Source organism: Oryctolagus cuniculus, chromosome 7 (assembly GCF_964237555.1).
Source record: "Oryctolagus cuniculus chromosome 7, mOryCun1.1, whole genome shotgun sequence".
NCBI classification, from domain to species: Eukaryota; Metazoa; Chordata; class Mammalia; order Lagomorpha; family Leporidae; genus Oryctolagus; species Oryctolagus cuniculus.
Genome location: NC_091438.1, coordinates 154,731,427 through 154,750,222, shown reverse-complemented (window position 1 = coordinate 154,750,222; position 18,796 = coordinate 154,731,427). Strand labels below are relative to the sequence as shown.

General features: G+C 58.5%; 1 protein-coding gene and 1 long non-coding RNA gene across 6 annotated transcripts in view; one reads left to right on the top strand and one right to left on the bottom strand.

The window, feature by feature from the left end:
• Positions 1–18,796, top strand: part of KAZN (kazrin, periplakin interacting protein) — a 1,000,963-nt gene that overhangs the window by 630,766 nt on the left and 351,401 nt on the right. For 3 of the 4 annotated variants that reach the window (XR_007914879.2, XM_051834341.2, XM_051834344.2), the window contains exon 3: positions 15,251–15,509. Coding sequence is in view for 3 of the 4 variants with exons in the window: in XM_051834341.2 (XP_051690301.1) it covers positions 15,251–15,509 (259 nt within the window). In the remaining variant the exon portion in view is untranslated. Of the gene's footprint in view, positions 1–14,748; positions 14,878–15,250; positions 15,510–18,796 lie in introns of those variants that run through there. The other variant, XM_051834342.2, reaches the window with a different exon arrangement.
• On the bottom strand, positions 4,349–16,938 carry LOC127487748 (uncharacterized). 2 transcript variants are annotated; one of them, XR_007914883.2, is made up of 2 exons: positions 16,506–16,938; positions 4,349–11,446 (listed from the first exon to the last, which is right to left on the bottom strand). It is a non-coding gene; the product is annotated as an uncharacterized lncRNA (long non-coding RNA). The 2 variants fall into 2 exon arrangements; XR_007914884.2 differs by lacking the exon at positions 16,506–16,938 and adding an exon at positions 12,923–14,560.

Sequence of the window (18,796 nt, the reverse complement as noted above, 5' to 3'; positions counted from 1 at the left end):
AGTGGTGCCACACCCTGGTCCTGTGACAGCCTAGGGCTAGGCCGACTCTCCCCTGGGAGCAGCTGTCTTCCATCTGCAATGACTAAAGTAGGATGCAACAAGCCTGCAGCTGCCCGTGGCCGCGTTGCCCAGCCTCCCGTGCATGGGGACGGGCTGGGTGCACAGAGGAGAGAAAGGAGGGCAATGCACAGAGAGGAGGGAGAGAGGGAGCAGCCGCCCGGACTCCTGGGTTCCTGAGGTCAGATTTGCCTCAACTTCCCCGCTGTGCGAGCCCATGCGTCGCCCATCGGTCTCCAAGCTTTTGCTCTCTGAGGTTCTCTGATTTGCAAGCAGTGCCGTGGGCTGAGTTGTGTCCGCCTGAGAAAGCACCTGTTGCCGTCCCACCCCTCGGTGCTCAGAATGGAGCTGGCTTTGCAGGAAGGGCTTTTGAAGAGGCCCTTAGGGTACAGTGAGGTCACCCGGGGGCAGAGCGATTAGGACTCAGGCACACACGGAGGGACAGCGTGGGAGAGCACCAGGGGGAGACGGTCAGGCACGAGTCAGGGAAAGAGGCCTCAGAAGGGCACCAGCCCTGCCCACACCTGACCTTGGACTTGCAGCTTCCAGGACTGGGCGAAAATTATTTTCTGCTGTTTAAACCAGCCACTCCATGGCACTTAGTTATGGCATCCCCGGAACACACAGACCATCACCCTCCCAAACCCTTGGTTCCAGGATTCTTGCCAATACCGAAATGCATGGTGGCCCACATCCTTGACACAAAATGGCATTGCACATGTGCCCAACCCACACCAGGCTTCTCCTATACTTTACATGGTCAACCTAACACAATGCAGATGCTACAGGAATCATTGTTATATGGCATTGCTGAGACGGTTTAGATTTTGCTTTTGGGACTTCCAGAATTTTTTTTGTAAAACTTCTAGGTCTCTGTTTAGCCAACCAGCTACACAGGTGCAAGCGCACGGGCAGGATGACACCGCTAAGTCCAACGCTGGGTTCCCTCATGGATCGCTCAGTTTCACTCTGCAGCCCAAAACCTCAGCATCTCCATGGCTTCCAACAACAGTCATTTTTCTTGTCTGCGTATCTGCTCATTGGCAAAGCGATTTCGGGGGTCTTACCCAGGCTGTAAGTTCAAGCCTGTTCCTTACGTCTTCTCTCTGGGGCTGAGCAGATCGCTGGGGCCTGCTCTTCCTGCGGAGGATCCCAGGCACAAGGCGCTAAGGCCAAATTCTGCACATGCAGAGCTGGCTCAGGTGCACTAACACCCCTGTGGACAAGATGGGTCCCTCGGCTGTGCCTGCTCTCAGAGGGGCAGGGAGAGGTACGTTGCACACTTTAGGGAAAGCTACTGGGAAGTTACAAGGCAAAAGGGCAGGACGGGGTGGGACTGGGGGCGGGGCGGAAGGAGGGACTTAGGGCACAGAGATGCCAAAGGATTCCAGGTGCAGGAGAGCAGCCCAGTCCGATGTATGAGCCAGGGCGCCATGTGGTCCACTTCCCCAAGGGAGGACCGGCTTCCCCTGTGGGCTGCTGGAATCACAGCGGGCTCAGCTAAACCCCAGCACCTTCTCAGCGCTGTGCATGGCGTCCTGAGGCGGAGAAACCCAAGCCTTCCTTGGGAGCTCCGAATCGGGGTCAGGCAGATGCGTCTGTTTCCTAGCGGGGGTGTGGGAGGGGACACTGGAGACACTATAGAGAACGTGGCCTCGCTCTTTGTTGTTAGGTTGGAATAACCAAAGAAGGCTTTGTAAGGCTTGATTGTTAATTTCTGGCCAAGTTTGTGAAGGTTTTCAAGGGAAAGCAGATCAAAGGGATCCTCGCTGGAGGTGTTTGTCTCACGCTGAGTTGGGATGCTTTTCTCAGAAGAATAACCAGAGAAGAGGCACTGTGGGTTCTGACGCGTCCCTAGGATGGAGCGATGGAGCGCCACGGTTTAGCACGGTTCCCCGCGTGTTCCCGCGCATCCCCACGGCCACGTGGTCACTTCATAAAAGCACGCACGAGGCTCTAGAGCAAACATGGCCATGCCGAGTGCAGGCTGGGGGCAGGTCAGCTGGTCTCCCTGGGTCTCTGCCCCATCCTCGGAACAAGCCCGGGCTCTGAGGTCCCCTCCGGCTCTAAGATTCTCAAGGCCACACACAGGACGAGGTTCCTCTCTCACCTGCTGACCGGGAAAGGCAGAGGGGCAGACAGGAAGTGGAGCTGCTGGGGCCATGAGAGCCACTGGACCAACCCTGGGTGCTCAGGAGCCGGGCGAGGCACCCACCGTTCCCGTCCCGCTCGCCCCCTCTTCCAGTGCCATCCTCAGCGCGGCTGTGTGCACAGACCCCACCGTTAGCACAGGCTTGGAGTCCATGGTGCAGCCCCGAGTTTGGGTATAAGGAGCAATACAGTAAGGGGGGGCCCTGCCGTCCTGCCAGCCTGATCTGGTCCCAGCCCTGCTGCTGACTCCCATGCAACCTTGGATGAGGGATTCCACCTCCCCCAGCCTCACTTTTCTTCTCAGTAAAATGGGGACAAGGACAGTAGCTCGTTCCTGGGAGTTAGGTACTCAGTGCCGTGCCTGGTGTGAGAACCCCCTAGGACCGTCACCCCGGGTCTTAGCCTAGCACTCTCCAAACTCGCTTGCAGGCAGCACCGTTCTCAATCTACCAGCTCATTCGACCTCTCCTTAGTGAGTCAAGAAAATATTGAGAAAGAAGAGCTTTTCAATTCCATTGAAATTTCATGAAAAATGTAAAAGAGCTTCGTCCAGTGCTCTTCACACAAAGGCGTACGTAGACTTGGGAACGTGCGTTGACTTGAGCCTGAAACAACCGTAATAAAAGGGTCCTAGAAGCAGAACCTAGGGGCCGGCGTGGCAGCACCAGGGTTAAGTAGCCTGTGACGCTGGCATCCCACAGAGCTGGCTCGAGGCCCAGTGGCTCCGCTTCTGCTCCAGCTCCCTGCCAGTGTGCCTGTGAGCGCAGCAGGTGAGCCCCAGGTACCTGGCACCCACGGGGGAGGCCTGGATGAAGCTCCTGGCTCCTGGCTTTGGCCTGGCCCAGCTCCGGCTGATGTAGACATTTGGAGAATGGACCAACAAACGAATACAAGAACAATCTCCCCCCGCCCTCTCTCCCTCTCTGACTCCCTCTGTGTGTGTATGTATGCGTGTGTGTGTCACTCCACCTTTCAAATAAGTAAGAATAAACATTAAGGAAAAAGAACTACTAGAATCTAGTTCCTTACAGAGAGCCTTTGGGGTGGGAAGGAAGAAAGTCGGCCATGGATAGAGGCATGGACTCCCTTCCTGTCTGGTTTCCGTAGGGAACTCACCCCCGAGGGCCAGGGCTCCTCCCTGCACCCCGGCTGGGGCAGGGCTAGGATCGCCGTGCGGAGGGAGGGGCACGTCTGTTTGCAGTATGCATGGGTTCCTGCCTGACAGTGCTTCCTTAAGGAGGTCTTCAGGTTCCCACTCGGGCGTGATGGCTCCCCGGGGACGCAGGCCAGGAGCCTCCAGCTGGCTTTCTTTCCTTCCCAAAAGCTGCCTGAGGGGCTCAGGCTCAGCTCGCATCCCGAAGCTGTTGGGCTCCTGGCCTTGTGCAGGGTCCTCGGGGCGACTCCTTCGGGGCTCCGGGCTGGTGGGGGAGCAGCTCCGTTTCTTCCTTCCAGCCAGTTCCTCTCTCCAGTCCAAACATTCGCAAACATACATACATTTATTTATTTATTTGCCAGAGCAAGAGAGAGAGAGAGAGAGAGAGAGAGAGATCTTCCATTTGCTAGTCTGCTCCCTAAGTGGCTGCGATAGTCAGAGCTGGGCCAGGCCAGAAATTCCACGCAGGTCTCCCCTGTGGGTGGCAGGGACCCAAGGACTTGGGCCACCTTCCTCTGCCTTTCCAGGTGCATTAGCAGGGAGCCGGATTGAAAGGAGAGTGACCAGCATTGCAGGCAGTGGCTTAACCCACCGTGCTCCCACGCTGGCCACTGGCCAGACCCGTTCTCGCGCTTGTCACGCCAGTGAGTTGAAGGGCTCGATGTGGAGCCGGTGCTGGGCCTTGGTCCCAGGCTGTGGCTGTGGACTTGGGTGCAGCACACAGAGGAAGCCCAGAGCAGGGCGGGAGCGAGCCCCTGCTGGCGGGGTCTCCGATCAGAGCCTCGCTCGCCCCTTTCCAGACCGAAACCTCCTGTTTGTTTCCCTAAGCAGAAGCATTGGCCGCTCACTGCTACAGAGCAAAGGCCCTGTGGCCTCTCTGCCCGAGGTGGCTGAGGACTTCGACTATAGGAGATAGGAGGGTCTTCAGAAAGTTCATGGAAACACAAGTTATGAAAAAACTATGCGTGGATTGCATGGTTTTTGCACTAAAGTAAATTTATCTTTTAATTACGTTTTTCCATGAAATTAAAAAAATTTAAAATTTATTTGACAGAGATAGAGGTGAGCAGACATAGAGTTCCCTTTTGCTGGTTCACTCTCTGCATGTCCACCATGCTTAGGGAGATGAAGCCAGGAGCTGAGAACTTACCCAGCTCTCCCACGTGAGTGGCAAACCCTCAACTACCTGAGCCGTCACCACTGCCCGCCGAGGTGGAGTCACAGGTCAGAGCTGGGACCTGCGTCCAGGCATCCGACGAGGGACATGGGCATCCTGCCCGGTGGCTCAGCTACAAGTCCAAGCGCCCACTGCTCCAGGGACCTTGCGAGGTCCCTTACGTAGCTGGTGTAGCCCCCAAGCAGCGGCAGCGCCCTCTTGAGTTACAACGCGCTCATGCGGTGCCCAATGTGGAGCCATCCATTGCTCAAAGTAGAAAGCAAGGCAGGGCACTCCTGCAGAGGAATACGGCAGCGTCCCACGTACCGGCTACAGACGGTCATCCCAAAGGGTCGGCTGCTGGACCACACAGCTCTCCTGTGTCGTCTACACTCTCTTCTCCATCTATACTCAGGCGGTTAATCCTGAACGCAGGGGCCGGTGGCTGCAGGTCTCATTCTCCATTGATCCATTTGGCTACTGCATGTCTTTCCCAGGGCACCTTGTGCTGGCTGCGTTTAGTTGGCGAGATCCCAGGCCCTTTGCAGCTCCTGAAACAGGACAGTGCGTGCTGCGAGCACCGAGACCCCTTTGCCACAAATCATCAGCAGCCGTCGGGGTCTTCACGCCGCTGGCTGGGAGTTTCCCAGAACAGCATCTGCTCCCATGGGTGCTGGGGCTCTGCTCAGGGCATGGGGCGTCCTGGGAGTGGAAAGCAGTGGTCGCAGAGAGAAGTGCTCACGTGGTGAGGGCTGGAGTAGGAGTGAGTGGAAAACTCCCATGACGCAAGTATTTCTCTGAACAAATGACTGAGAAGGAGCGTGAACGGCCGGGAGCGGACCTGAGTGTCCCCGTGCGTGTGAAACCGGGACCAGCGCGGGTGCCCTGTGCTTCAAGTGGAATCCAGATCCCCCTGGAAACTAGAAAACAGCTCTTAGAGGACGGCGTCCCCAGCAATGCGAATCCTATCGGGGGCGAAGGATAAACGGCCCGTTCAGGGGAGCTCTGTGAAGTATTCCAAGCGACTGCGATGTCATTTTATGAACCAAAAGAACTCATTTACCAAATGGGTCTCCAGGGACCAGGAGAGCAAACACACGGCCATCAGGGAGCAGCCCCGGCCCCTCCTCCTCACAGTAGAGGCCACGAAGGACGTCAGGTCGGCAAGGACACAGAGGTCCCTTGGGGCGTCGACCTGTGTGAGTACGAGACCCCATCTGTGCCTTTAAAAAGACTAATACACATGGGCCGGCGCCACGGCTTACTAGGCTAATCCTCCGCCTGCATTGCCGGCACCCCAGGTTCTAGTCCCAGTTGCAGCACCGGTTCTGTCCCAGTTGCTCCTCTTCCAGGCCAGCTCTCTGCTGTGGCCCGGGAAGGCAGTGGAGGATGGACCAAGTGCTTGGGCCCTACACCTGCATGGGAGACCAGGAGAAGCACCTGGTTCCTGCCTTCAATCGGTGCAGTGCCGGCTGTAGCGGCCACTTTGGGGGTGAACCAATGGAAAAAGGAAGACCTTTCTCTCTGTCTCTCTCACTGTCCACTCTGCCTGTCCAAAAAAAAAAAAAAAGACTAGTACACACACACATTTACTTCTTTATCTGAAAGGCAGAGTGACAGACACAGAGAGAGTTTTTCCATCCACTGGTTCATTTCCCAAAAGGCTGCACCAGCCAAGGGTGGCCCAGGCTGAAACCAGGGCCAGAAGCTTCATTCAGGTTTCCCATGGGGTGCAGGGGCCCAAACAGCTGGGCCACCTTCCGCTGCTGTCCGAGGAGCGTTAGCAGGGAGCTGGACAGGAAGCGGAGCAGCCAGGACGGGAACCCGCTCTCCCATGTGGAGTGCTGGGGTCGCAAGCAGTGACTTAACCCCACGTGCCACCCTGCGGGCCCCTGCATTCATGTCGTGGAGGGGGAAGGGGGAGGAAAAGGTGGGTGCACCTGAGCTTGAATCTGGCCGGGCGAGAACGTGAGCCGGTGCTTTCCTGGTGGCGGCCTCAGTGTTGGGAGGGCCCGGCCTGAGGTGGCAGAGACCACGGAGGAACACAGTGGCAGATGGTGGCGGATGCCCACAGAGCAGGGGCCGCCAGGAGCAGCAGCCGCAGCCTCTCTGTGTGCGGCCCCCCATCATCAGAAACGTTCCTCAAGCCCTCCCCAGGCCACAGGCTCTCTGCCAGGTACTTTACGGCCTCTGTCACATTTAATTCCCAAGGAAGCCAGCGGGAGTATCTCACTGCGCTAAGGAGAGCCGTGTGTCACAGAGCTAGCCGGTGCTGGGGCTGGGGCTTGAAGCCACATCTCACTGCCCCCAGAGCCTGCGTGCTGGCCCTGCTCCCTCCCGACGGCTGTGGAAAGGGGTCTCCCACAAAACAGGAAATTAGAGCTGATTTGCAGAGTATGGGGGTGTCTGGAAGGCTTGACCCTGTCTTTCTTTCTTTAAATACTTTTTAAAAATATTTTGAAAGCTGTAATTAATTGTGGGGAGCAACTCGGACTAGACTAAGTTACTGGAATTAAGACTTACTCTATGCATCTGCTCTCCCACAATATGGCGCTGGGAGAGGAGTAAACAGCTTCTACACAGCTGCCTCCAGTTCAACCAATAAACTGTAGGACCTGCTCCTGATTGGAGGAGAGCAGCGTACTCGGCGTGTGGGTAGCAGAGTTGGGATTGGTGGAAGAGGACTATAAAGGAGGAGAGAGACAACATGCACTGGGGAACATCTATCTGAAGGAACACCTGAGCAGCCCCCAAGAGAGCCGGCCGGCGGTGTGCCGCTCCCCCGCGGAAGTGGGGAAAGTGGCAGGGGGAACCGCCCTTCCACGGAGGTAGAAGGGTCAGTAGCCAACCCGGGAAGAACCAGCAGCAAACCCGGGAAGGGCCGAGCAGACGAAAGAACAGCGCAGGGTCCTGTGTCGTTCCTCCATGAAGAGGGGGAGCGACAATTAATTAATTAACTTCTTTACTTATGAAATGGGTGAGGGAGAGAGAGAGAGAAAGAGAGACAGAGACAGAGACAGAGAGAGGGACTCTTCCATCCACTGGTTCATTCCTCAAATGCCAGAACTGGCAAATGCAGGACATTCCTGCAACAGCCAGGACTGGGCCAGGCTGCAGCCAGGAGCCGGGAACTCCTCCCAGGCCTCCCATGTGGGTGGCAGGGACCCAAGGACTTGACCCACCATCCGCCGCCTTCCAGGGTGTGCAGAAGCGGGAAGCTGGGATCAAGAGTGGAGCCAGGATTGGAGATCAGGCGCTCTGAGAGGGGCTGTAGGCCCCTAGGTGACGTTGCCACCGTTAGTCCGAATGCCCACCCCGGGCCCTATCCTCTGTAGCTGTGCAGGCAGAATTTCTCAGGAATCCCACTGCAGAGCTGGAAAATGAAACGCGCGCCCACCCCCAGCACCGAGAGACGCGAGGGCTGGCGCTGGGCGAGGCGCCGCAGGGTGGGGCGGTTCTCTGGGGGAGCCAGCGGTGGCTCTGCAGGGAGATGCTCACCTCCGCGTTTTATATTTTGCTCCCACTTTCTGGCTGTGTTCCTGAGTCTCTCGCAGATGCTGTGACAGGGCCACGGGTCGGGGGTCACACCCACACGTTCTCCTGTGATCCCCCCCTACACACACACCCCTACAAAGAAAGTCATCAAATGCCAAGGATCATTCAAGATGGGGGCGGGGCTCACTTCTGCATCGGCCTGGCTCCTTGCTCGTGTGTTTATCTCGTTCTCGCACAGGGGCTTCGGCATGGGAAGCGATCATGTGAAAGGGCCATTTGCAGGTGGCAAGTCCGCAGAGGGCCTGGGCGGGTTGCGGGTGGACACAGGCGGCAGGCATCCGGCCATCCTCACTCCGGCCGTCCGCGAGCAGGGGGCTGGGGAGGCGCGTGTGACTCCAGCTTCCCGGCCCCCCAGTCCTCTCTGCGACCCCTCTCTTGGGCTCCTGGTTTCTTTTTGGTTCGTAACTGCGGCTATGACAGTGACTGACGGGGGTGGGAGGAAATGTATGGCTGTTGGGGTCTCTGCCGGCTCCGAGTCTTCTCACCCAGAGCACCTGGTGACGGCTGACTGTGAGACGCGCCGCCCTTGCCCCCAGAGCGCAGGTGAAAACCCCCTGGGCACAGTGAACAGTGTAAATGTATGAGAGAATCCTCTCCTGAACTGGCCGGGACTCGCGTGCGACGGTTTCATTGCACGGAGCACCCATCTGCAGAGAGGGTCGCAGTGCCACAAGGATGCTGGGGTGGGTGGGAGTGAGCGACACGAGACAGACAGAAGAGAAGGGGCAGGGACGCTCCCCCCCACTCCAGAGACCCAGAGGGCTCCTGGTGTGTTCAAGGCTTCCTGCACTTGCACTCGGTTCTCTGTGTGCACCGCCCACGGTTCCTAGATGGCCGAGTCTCCAACATCACCGTTCATCAGACTCTCCAGTGCAACCGAGGCAGGCGATGGGCGCTGCCCCAGGAACTCAGCCAGGTCACGAGTGGAGCCTGGGCGTCTGCATTTTCACGCATCTTCTTCTCGGGCTTCCGTGTCGGGGACTCCTCACCCTCTCTCTCCAGGAGCAGCCTGAGGGCTAGAGGTGTGCTTCCCACGGCCCAGCAAGGGACAGCGTGTGCAGGAAGTGGAATGCAAGAGCGAGGACCACGCTCCTGCAGCCGCACGCTGACTCTTGGGAGCATCAGGGCTGCTGGGGTCACTCACTCCGGGGCCAATGAGTCCTTCACATGCTGGCTTCTCTTTCCAATCTGCCCTTTCCTGCCTTGTTCCCTGTACAGATTCCTGGAAGCCACTCTTGCAGGAAGGAGCCCACGAACGTAGCCTTAGCCAGAAGCAGTGCCCATGTTTGAGTCAGAGATGAGGCTGGGCCACACATGGGGCCATCCGAGTCCTGTTCCCCAGTCATGCACTACACAAACACACGAGGAGCCCTTGGCGAGAGCCCTCGGAGGAGGAAGGCACGCAGGACAAATCCCTGAACCTCAGCGACTGGATCTGCCAAGGGCAGGTTCCAGCGCCTCTCCATCCATCGGAGCTGTTGCAAGCAACAAACAAGAGGAGAGCTGGGCAAGACTTTTGCGCAATAAAGACGCGACTCGAGTTCCTGGGAGGACCCAAGATGAGAAGGGCTTTGGTGACAGAAGCAAAGTCGTGGCGGACATGAAGTTGGGAGGATGAGCAGCATAAATGAGCGCACTTGCCCACCGACTCCTCGGAGAAGCAGTCACTGAGCACCGGGCATCGGAAGCAAAAGGACGCAGGGGACGCAGGCGTGGCCTCCGGAGACGCGGTCCAGGGGCTGGGTGCGTGTGGTGGGGGCTGGGGTAGTTTCAGCCAGAGCATTTTATTGCATGCTTTAGCTAGAATCCAATTAGCTCAAGAAAAGATCACTTATTCTTGGGAACACCGCGGAATCCCAGACAAGGCAGGATTACCTTGGGGAAGCCCAGGATCAGAAGGGTTGGGAGTGACCTCACGGCGAGCGATCGCTCGAATCCTAAGTCAGTGCAGTGTTCCCCACTGACGAATAAAGAACCACGGCACCCATCAGTAGTGATGTACGCTACGGGATAAGTAGGTGTGGAATGCTAAATCGACAGGATGAGAAGGAAGCAGACGCGGGGAGCCCGGAAGAACATTCCAGAAGCAAGAGAAAAAGCAAAGGCAGAGAAAGGGCCTGCGGTTGGCAAGAAGGAAGCGGCCGGAGGGCAGCGAGCCCGGCAGAGGGTGGGGGGGTGCATGAGAAGGCAACCGTCGCGCCCCCCTCCCCACCAATGCCTCATCTGTAATTCAGGAAGTTGGGCCACGCACCCCAGCAGGAAGATGGGGGCCACGTGCTAGGGACTCTGCTGTTAATCCTCTCCAGCCCCTCCAGTGACATGGCTGTGTGGCCCATCCCTGGATCCGGGCTCTGTGTCACCATCAGTGAACAGGAAGGCCCCAGAGCCACTTTGTCTTCCAGGACCAAAGGGCGTAAAGGGGTTGGCGTAAAGTGGTCGGCGTAAAGCAGTCGTGGGCAGGGCGGCCACACCTGCTGGGTGTCCTGGGAGCACTGGTTTGTGCCACGCACCCTGGCTTCATTGTTCCGAGCGCCCCTTTCTCTCTCAGAAGTGCCCCACTGTGGTCACTCTGTTCACGAGAGAAGCGAAGTGCCCACGGCGGCCCAGTGCGCCACTGGCTGGGCTCTCCGCCTGGGTTCTTGTTAGGAATTTCCTTCCCCTGAGCCTGAAGCAGGTGGGTTTTGCTGGCTTTGCAAGATGCCCAGGCAGGCTTTGCTGGGCACCAGATGCCCATGGCACAGTTTGCTCCCTCGGCAAATACTGGCAGAGGCTGGCGGCTGCGAATGGGCCAGTGCCCGAGCCTTGGGTGGAGCTCTGTGGGTGGCCAGGGACGGCACCAAGCGACAAGGAGAGCAGAGCAGCAGGTTCCCTACGAAGTGGACCTGGCTCGGTTCTCGTCTTAGTCTGTGTGGTGCGGTGTTGCGATATCAGAATGTCAAAGACTTGAAAACCCACAGAGACAAGAAGTTGTTCCTTAGGGTTGCAGAGGCTGGGGAGCACAGCATGGAGGTGCTGGCCTCTGCTCGGGCCCTTCCTGCCTTATGAACACGTGGCAAAGAGCATCCCCCGGTGAGACAGCAGGTGCACCAGCTCAGGCTGCACTTCCTCTTCTTATGAAGTTGCTCATGCATCGTGCGGGCCCCACCCTCCTCGCCTAATGCTAATTAAATCCTCCCCAAGTTCCCCAGCTCCAAATACTGTCAACATGCGTGTTGGGTCCCATGTGTGAACTTCGGGAGACACATTCAAACCCCAGCCATTCCTAACGGGGGCTTCTTACCAGGGCGTGAGGTGGAGGCTACTTCAGGAAGCTGTAGATGGAAGGACCCTGAAGGAGAACCCACAATACTGTCAACATTCTCATAGCTGGAGACCTGGGGGGGGGGGGGGAGAGAGAGAGAGAGAGATGGGGATGAGGGGCAGCTCCGGATGTGTGCGTGTGCCTTCCAAGAAATGGGTGCATGTCAGCTCTGCCCTCCACCTCCACCCCAGGAGATGCAACTGGGCCTGCAGCTGGGTGTTAGGCAAGAGGCCGAGGACACAGACTGTGGCTGTTTTGCTAAGACCACCTAGGGAAGAGCTGTGACAGGCTGGGGTTCGTGGCAAAGGTAGACCAGTAGCCTTTTTGGTGGAAGTCCAATTGATTTTAGTGGGCAACAGAGATCTGGTCCTCTTGCTTTTAGGCCAGCAAGAGACCTAGCTGGGGAAAGCCCCCTTTATCATACAAACAGGGGGAAAAAATCTCAAAAAATAAAATTCTTTAAAGTCCTAGGAGATACTCTAGGAGTTTCTAACACAAGTTTGTTGAAACCTCAGAGAGAGAGAGATGCGAAGGGACCCAAGGAATGAGTCTTTGTTTTCCTTTCTCCCTGCTAGTTGGTCTGTTCTGATTTTGAGATGTGAGTGTGTGGGGAGGGAAATGAGTAACACTCAGCAAGTTTGCTGCACAGAGACGCTCATACACACTCAGCGGGCGCTCACTACAGCCGTGGTGGCAGGGAGAAGAAGACCGACAACCTCAGAACCCTGGTGGCCCCCAGCAGCCAGACGCTCTCAGTGAGGCAGGGAGAAGGGGGAGACCCCTCAGCAGGTGCCTGACTGTTGCTTCCGCTGAGTGCTGTAGCAGGGGTGTGGTGTGCACGCACCTGCTCTCCAGAAGCGGAGGCCCTCGCTGGCTCGGTCAGCTTTGGTCCCAGAACACCTCCCCCTGTCCTCAGCCCTGTTGTTTTTGCATTTGCATATATTTCAAAAGTTCATGGAAATGGAATTAAAAGTTAACTTTGATGCAAAAATTATTGAAAGCCATGCATAGTTGTTTTATGGCACTCACTTCTCTGAAGCAGGAGCCTGGAATTCCATCCGGGTCTCCCACTTGGGTGGAAGAAGCCCAAATACTTGGGCCATCTTCTGCTGCTTTCCCTAGCGCGTTAGCAGGGATCTGGATGAGAAATGGGGCAGCAGGACTCAACGCCTGTGCTCACATGGGCTGCCGCCGTTACAGATGGCGGCCCAACCTGCTGAGCCACAGCGCCGGCCCCTTTCACAAACTTTTTGAAGATCCCACCTACCTGACTTTCTTAGAGGGGGAATGCACAGAATGTAGCATTGGCCCCCATGACATGAACACCTTGGTGGTGTTTAGCAACGCACAGCACAGCAGCCATCACTTCCATCTCGTTCCAAAACTTTTGACCCTAAAATAACCTATTAAGCGTGCTGTTCCATGTTCTTCCCTCACCCCAACCCCTGGCAAGCACCCATCTTTCCTTCTCCCTGGGTTTACGAATTCTAGCTATTTCACATAAACAGACTCATACAATACCTGCCCCTTTGTGTCAAGAGTCCCGCACCTGACACAATGTTTCCAAGCTTCGCCCATGTTGCAGCATGTGTCAGAACGATCTACTTTTCATGGCTGAATAATACTCCACACATGGATGTACTGCAACTCATTTATCCACGCATGTGTTAACGGACGTTTGATTGGAGACTCTGTTTCCAACACATACCTGTGAGTGGATGTGCTGGGCTATAAGCTAATTCTATGTTTAACTTTTCTTTTTAAACTTTGAAAGGCAGAGAGACAGAGACAGACAGACAAAACTGCCATTTGCTGGTTTACTCTGCACATGCCCCTGACAGCTGGCACAGGGCCAGGACGAAGTCAGATGCCAGAAACTCAACCTGGGACTCCCATGTGGGTGGCAGTAACACATCCGCTTGAGCCATCCCCTAAGAGAGCAGGGCCAGGACTGGAACCCACACACTCTGATCAGGGGTGGCTGGCGTCCCCAGGGGTATCTTAACGACTGGGTCAGACACCTGCCCCACTGTCTAACTTTCTGAAACCCCACCACACTGTTTCCCACGGTGGCCGCACCACGACACCCCCGCCTGGAGATCCCGGATGCTCTGGAGTTTTGGGGTTCCGGTGCAGCCTAACCTAGCAGAGCAGAATCCCGAGTGACAAGTGCACTGAGCCACTCCAAGTGCCTCAGCTGGTCCCACTGACCACCACTTACGCTGTCGAGGCTAAGCTCAGGGTTTCCACCCCTGGCCCCCACAGGGTGGACTCTGTGCCAGCTGCCGCCTGCTCCCCCATCTAGCACTGTCCCGCTCTCCTTGTGAATGTCCCCGGGAGATGGGTCCAGAGTGTGTTTCTATGATTCCACACAAAGGGAATCCCAGCATTCAAGCAATGGGACTGACTCGGAATGAGACGATTACTTACTTCTAGTCCTGATTTCTGCGGGCCCCTTGCTTACCCACGCCCACAGCCCCGTCTCTAAAGTGGGAATACCAACCCTCATTCTAAAGAGAACAACGCTCCGGGGCAGTACTGGGCATGCACTTTCTGGTTCAGTTCTTCCTGGGGGCGTCCAAGGAGCCCTGCTGAACCTGGAGGGTGGGCAGCCTCCGCCTCCCCCTCCCCACTTCTGCAGCTGCTCCTAGCTCTTGTCCAGAGGTGCCGGAGCAGGAATGCTGGTGCCCTGTTGCCCATGCCTTGCACTGGCTGCTTTAAATCGTCCTATTTGCATGGAATGAAGCTTGCTATGGTAACAAGGTCTGGTGGCCGGAATCCAGGGCCCCAGCGGAAAAATGCAGACCGGTGCTGCAGGGGAGAAGGTGAAGCTAGAAGGGGCTGGTTAGCGGGCAGGTTACCACAGCCCTCCCTTAAGAGGGAGTGGGGAAACCGAGGCAGCAGAGCCCCACACCCCTCCTCCCGCTGGGAGGAGACAGGGAAGCAGCCTCCCTGCCCCCTTGCAGTCCTCTCCCAGGACCTCCTCTCTGACCCTCGCCCACACCCGGCCCAGTTGAGAGCTTGCGCCCTGGCTGGGGCTGCGCCTGCACTTGGGGCGCACACAGAGGGCTGTGGGGGGCGGGGCGCGGGACAACAGCTCCCCGCTGGGCATTTCCCACCGCAGTTTCAGGCGCCCACAGAGCAGCAGCAGCTCAGCTCCCGAAGCTGCCCCCGCCCCGCGGGGCTCCCTCCCCGCTCCCCTCCAGGGCCCCCTTGGTGAAGGAACATCCCTCCCCGCCATGCACCCTCCACCCCCCAACCCCAGCTCGGCGCCGGGCACTAGCTGGCCGGGGCGGGGCTGCCCCACCACTCCAGGGAGGGGACAGAGGGCCGGCCACGGCCCGGGCGCCCCGCACCCCAAGCCCGGGCGCCCCCTCTGTTCCCCGCCCGGCGCCGCCCGCCGCCCCCGCCCCCTGGGGGGTGTGTCCCCGCCGTGGGGGCCGCGGGGGGCCGCGGAGACCCCAGGCCCCCGGCCCAGGCCCCCTCCCGGGCGGGCAGCGAATGGTAGGCTCCATTCACAGAGTGCCCGGCGGCGCGCGGTGTCCTGCTAGCCGCGCTCCGCGCCCACCCGCCCACCGGGGTCTCAGCGATCGCCGCCGCCACTCCGCTCCTCCTCCTCCTCCTCCTCCTCCTCCTCCTCCTCCCCCTCCTCCTCCTCGTCCTCTTCCCCCCTCCCCTCCCGCAGCCTCGCCACCGCCGCGGCTCGGGCTGGAGGCGCCGCTGTCATTCCTGCGCCGGAGGAGCCGGCGCTGCGGGAGCCTGGGGGTCGGGGCGCGGGCAAGCCGGGCCGCGGGGGACCCAACAGGTAGAGCCGGGGGTGTCCGGCCGCGCGCCCCCGGCGCATCATGCAGCTCTTTGTCACCTCTCTCGCCCCCAGGCCAAAATCCTGAGCATGATGGAAGACAATAAGCAGCTGGCGCTCCGCATCGATGGGGCGGTCCAGTCGGCCAGCCAGGAGGTGACCAACCTACGAGCCGAACTCACGGCCACCAACCGGAGACTGGCGGAACTGAGCGGCGTCGGCGGCGGCCCGGGCGCGGGCCCGGGGGCCGCGGGCAGCGCCTCGGCGGCGGCGGCAGCGGCAGACGCGGCGGCGGCGGCGGCGAGCATGGAGAACCAGCAGCTCAGCGCGCAAGGTAGGGAGCGCCTGGCGCCCGGGCCCAGGCGTGGCGAGCGCGCGCGCCCGGCGCAGAGCCGGCCGGGGACGGGTGCCCCGCGCGCCCAGGGCGACGGCGCCGTGCACAGGAGGGCCTGGGACCGCTTCCGCGCGGCCGTGGCCACCGGGGCTCCCGGGCCGGGAGTTGCAAGGCTGCTGTGGGCACGGAGAGCCTGGGCGCAGTGTGCGCGGGGCCGCAGGGTCGACCGGGCCCCGGCTGGCGTGGGCGCGGCGTGGCCGGCGATTCCCTTCTCGCGGCTGCAGAAAGTCCCCTGTCCGTGGCACGCCGCCCCCAGCTCCGTGGCAAACTTTTCGTGCCAGAGCGGCTGCCCCCGGCCCCCGGCATAGAGGACCACCCACTTCCCCCACACCCCAGTTCCGAAGGCTCCCTTCTGGGGAACCACTCCTGCCCAGGGAGAGCTTCGGGTTCTGCGGCCGCGCTGGGGGCGGAGAGCACGGGACTGGCGTGCACTTCTCTCCACGCACGGCCGATCCCTGGTCTAGGTTGCATCTGGACTTTATTTTCTCCCATTTGAGACTGAGCTCGCCCAGGCGATGGAATCTGCGGAGCCCAGCCCGCAGGAGGTGTGGTGCTCAGCAGGGAGTTGAGATTTCCAGCAAATGCCAGAAGCTGGAGCTCTCTGCAGGGAGAAAGCCCAGGGCTGTGGCTGGGGTGGTGGGTTGCAGGAGGGCGTGTGTATGGGCTGATACTGCGGGAGCTGCAGCCCTGAGACCCCCTGCGGGGGGGGGGGGGGTGAAAGGTGGAGGAGCACCCTCTACAAGGCACTGTTTGGTTTCTGTGAATTTGGAAAGTCCAAGGGTAAGCGGGCTTTCAAAAATCTTATTTTGCCTGATTGCCTTTTGAGAAACAGCAGGACTGGTTCCTCCTGTGGTTTAAATGACTAAACTGCCGACATGCAGAGCTGGCCGGACAAAAAACCCCAGCCCAGCAGGGCCCCTTGGGTGAGGGTGGCACCTGATGAAGCCCGCGGTTCCAGTCGCTCTGCGGCTCACGGTGACGTCCCGGTGTCAGTGTCGTTCCGGGAGCTTCTCCTGGGTGCTGGGAGAGCATCCGCGTTCCTCCGGACGCCCTCCCCGGGAAAGCTGTGCTTTTTGGATGTGAAACGTGCGCCGTGAACTCGAGCGGTTTCCTGTCCAACTCCGAGTCAGCGGTGCCCTCCAGAAGTCTCTCCCAAGTCTGAGGCCTGGGGGGCAGCGACTTGGGAGAGAAGTGACCATGACGTCATGGGCAGAGAGGTGTGCGCCGGCCCTGGCGTTGGTTCGCTGTGCTGTTTCCCAGGTTGTCATCTGGTTGCCTCACCGTGGAGCCTGTGATGCTCACCCCGGGCAGCCAGGCGCGGAAGGGCGAAGGCTAGGTAAATGCGGGGCTTTCCATGGCCAGGCTCTCTGCTGAGCTCAGCTCAGTGCCGGCGTTTTGCAGAGGCTGGGCGAGGGACACTGGGCCACCTGCCTGTTATCTGTCCCCGAGCTGGGGTCAGCTGCAGAGCGAGCATGCTGAGGAAGCCTGAGCAGTGACCATGCACTCGCTCAACTTGGAGCCCGAGACCCTGGTTCCCTTGTAGCAGCGGAGCAACAGGGGGCTCCCGCCAGACGTGCGAGGCCAGGGACAGGAAGATGGCTTGGGGACCTCCGTCGTGTGCTGCGTGCGTGCCCGTGGCTGGCCGTGCGGGACGGGGTGCAGGGAGGGCTGTGATGGTCTCTGTGATTTGTTGGGATTTCTCAAAGCCATTGCTAGGGGCGCTTGGTGACTTGGTAATCAGAAGATCAAATATGAAAGGTTTAACTCAACTTAAGTGCTGCCCACCTATCCATCTAATTGATGTGCGTTGCCACCGACATGATGGTTGGAGAGAAAACCCCGATCCCTCCCCAGAAGTCCCGCGGGCATCGCTGACTTGTCTGCAGCCACAGTCCCTCGCCCCAGCACTGCTGACTTGATTCAGCTCCCGTGAACTTGACTTGCCTTTCTTTGCTTTTGTCTTGGTTTGTTTTTTTCCCTTCTGCAGAGGTGGTCTGGTTGTTTCTTTCACTGTTGTTTTCCTTGTCCTAAAGGACAGTGCTGGGTTCTCTGCGGGCCGGCTGCCTTTCTCGGTGCTGTACCCCCTTTGGTCCTGTGTTTGCCTCTGGGCTGTGGGGCTGTGCTCAAGGGGGCCCAAGGTCTCCCAGGGTTTTGAGTCCAGGAGCCTCTTTCACGGTGCACCTGCAGACATCACCTTTTAACCAAAGGGCATTCTGCACCTCCTAGATGCATGCTAGTGGCACCTCTTTCTGACAGTACTGGCACAAGGGGTTATACAGAGGGCGTCACCTTTGGCTTCCTCCTACGGGGAAGGTGGCTACATCTAGTTCTCCGTTTTGTTTTTTGGTTCCAAAAGATCATTTTAAAAAAATGTGCTGAGCGAGCCCACCAGGGCTGGAGGGAGGTTGGTAGCTTCTGCTACCTTTGAGGATGATGAAGACTTGGGTTTTCCTACAGGGTTAATCGACTGTGTCATTTCAACAAAATATTAACTTGGTTGGTACTCTCCGTGCGCAGGCACGGTTGCTATGTAACAGAATCTAGAAAGTGCAGCGCGGAAAATCTGGGCTTTCGGCGCTTCGAAGGATCTTCTTTCGGAATCTGTGTGGAAAGAACGCTTGGCGGCGAGCCCATCTCCTCTCGCCCTGCTGCAGGCGACTGGGATAATCCCTAATGAGCAAGCTGGCATCCAGCACCAAGGGCCTCTGTGTGGGGTGGCACATTTCACAGCTCCAGAGGCCGCCTCCTGGGTCGGTGGGGTCACGATTGCCTTTGACAGGTGGACAGGGGGAGCCTTCCCTCTGATCCCTCCCGTCGCTGGTGGCCAGAGAAGGATTTGTTTAAAGTAACATTTCTAAGCTGTTTTCCTCGGCATAACATCGCTGGGAAAATGTGTTTCAAATGCTCGCTGTTCTCCGAGGAGGATATAGAGCCATTTGTTTCTCCGAAAAGGTTTTATCTGATGAATGACTAATACCAGATTCCTTCAGTTGCTTGGCTCCATTGTACCCCATTCAGATAGGTGTTAACTGTCTGTAACAGGAAACCCTTAGACCCAGTGGGATGTGTGTCCGCTGCTATCAGCCCCTTGTTGTTTCTAAGGAAACCATTGGATGCCTATGCCTGGACAAGTGCAATGCTGACAGCACCTCTGCTCGCGGGGGGAGGGGCTTCCTGCCTCGTGCATCTGTTAAAGTGGGAGTGGGAGGATGGGACCCTTTTCCGAC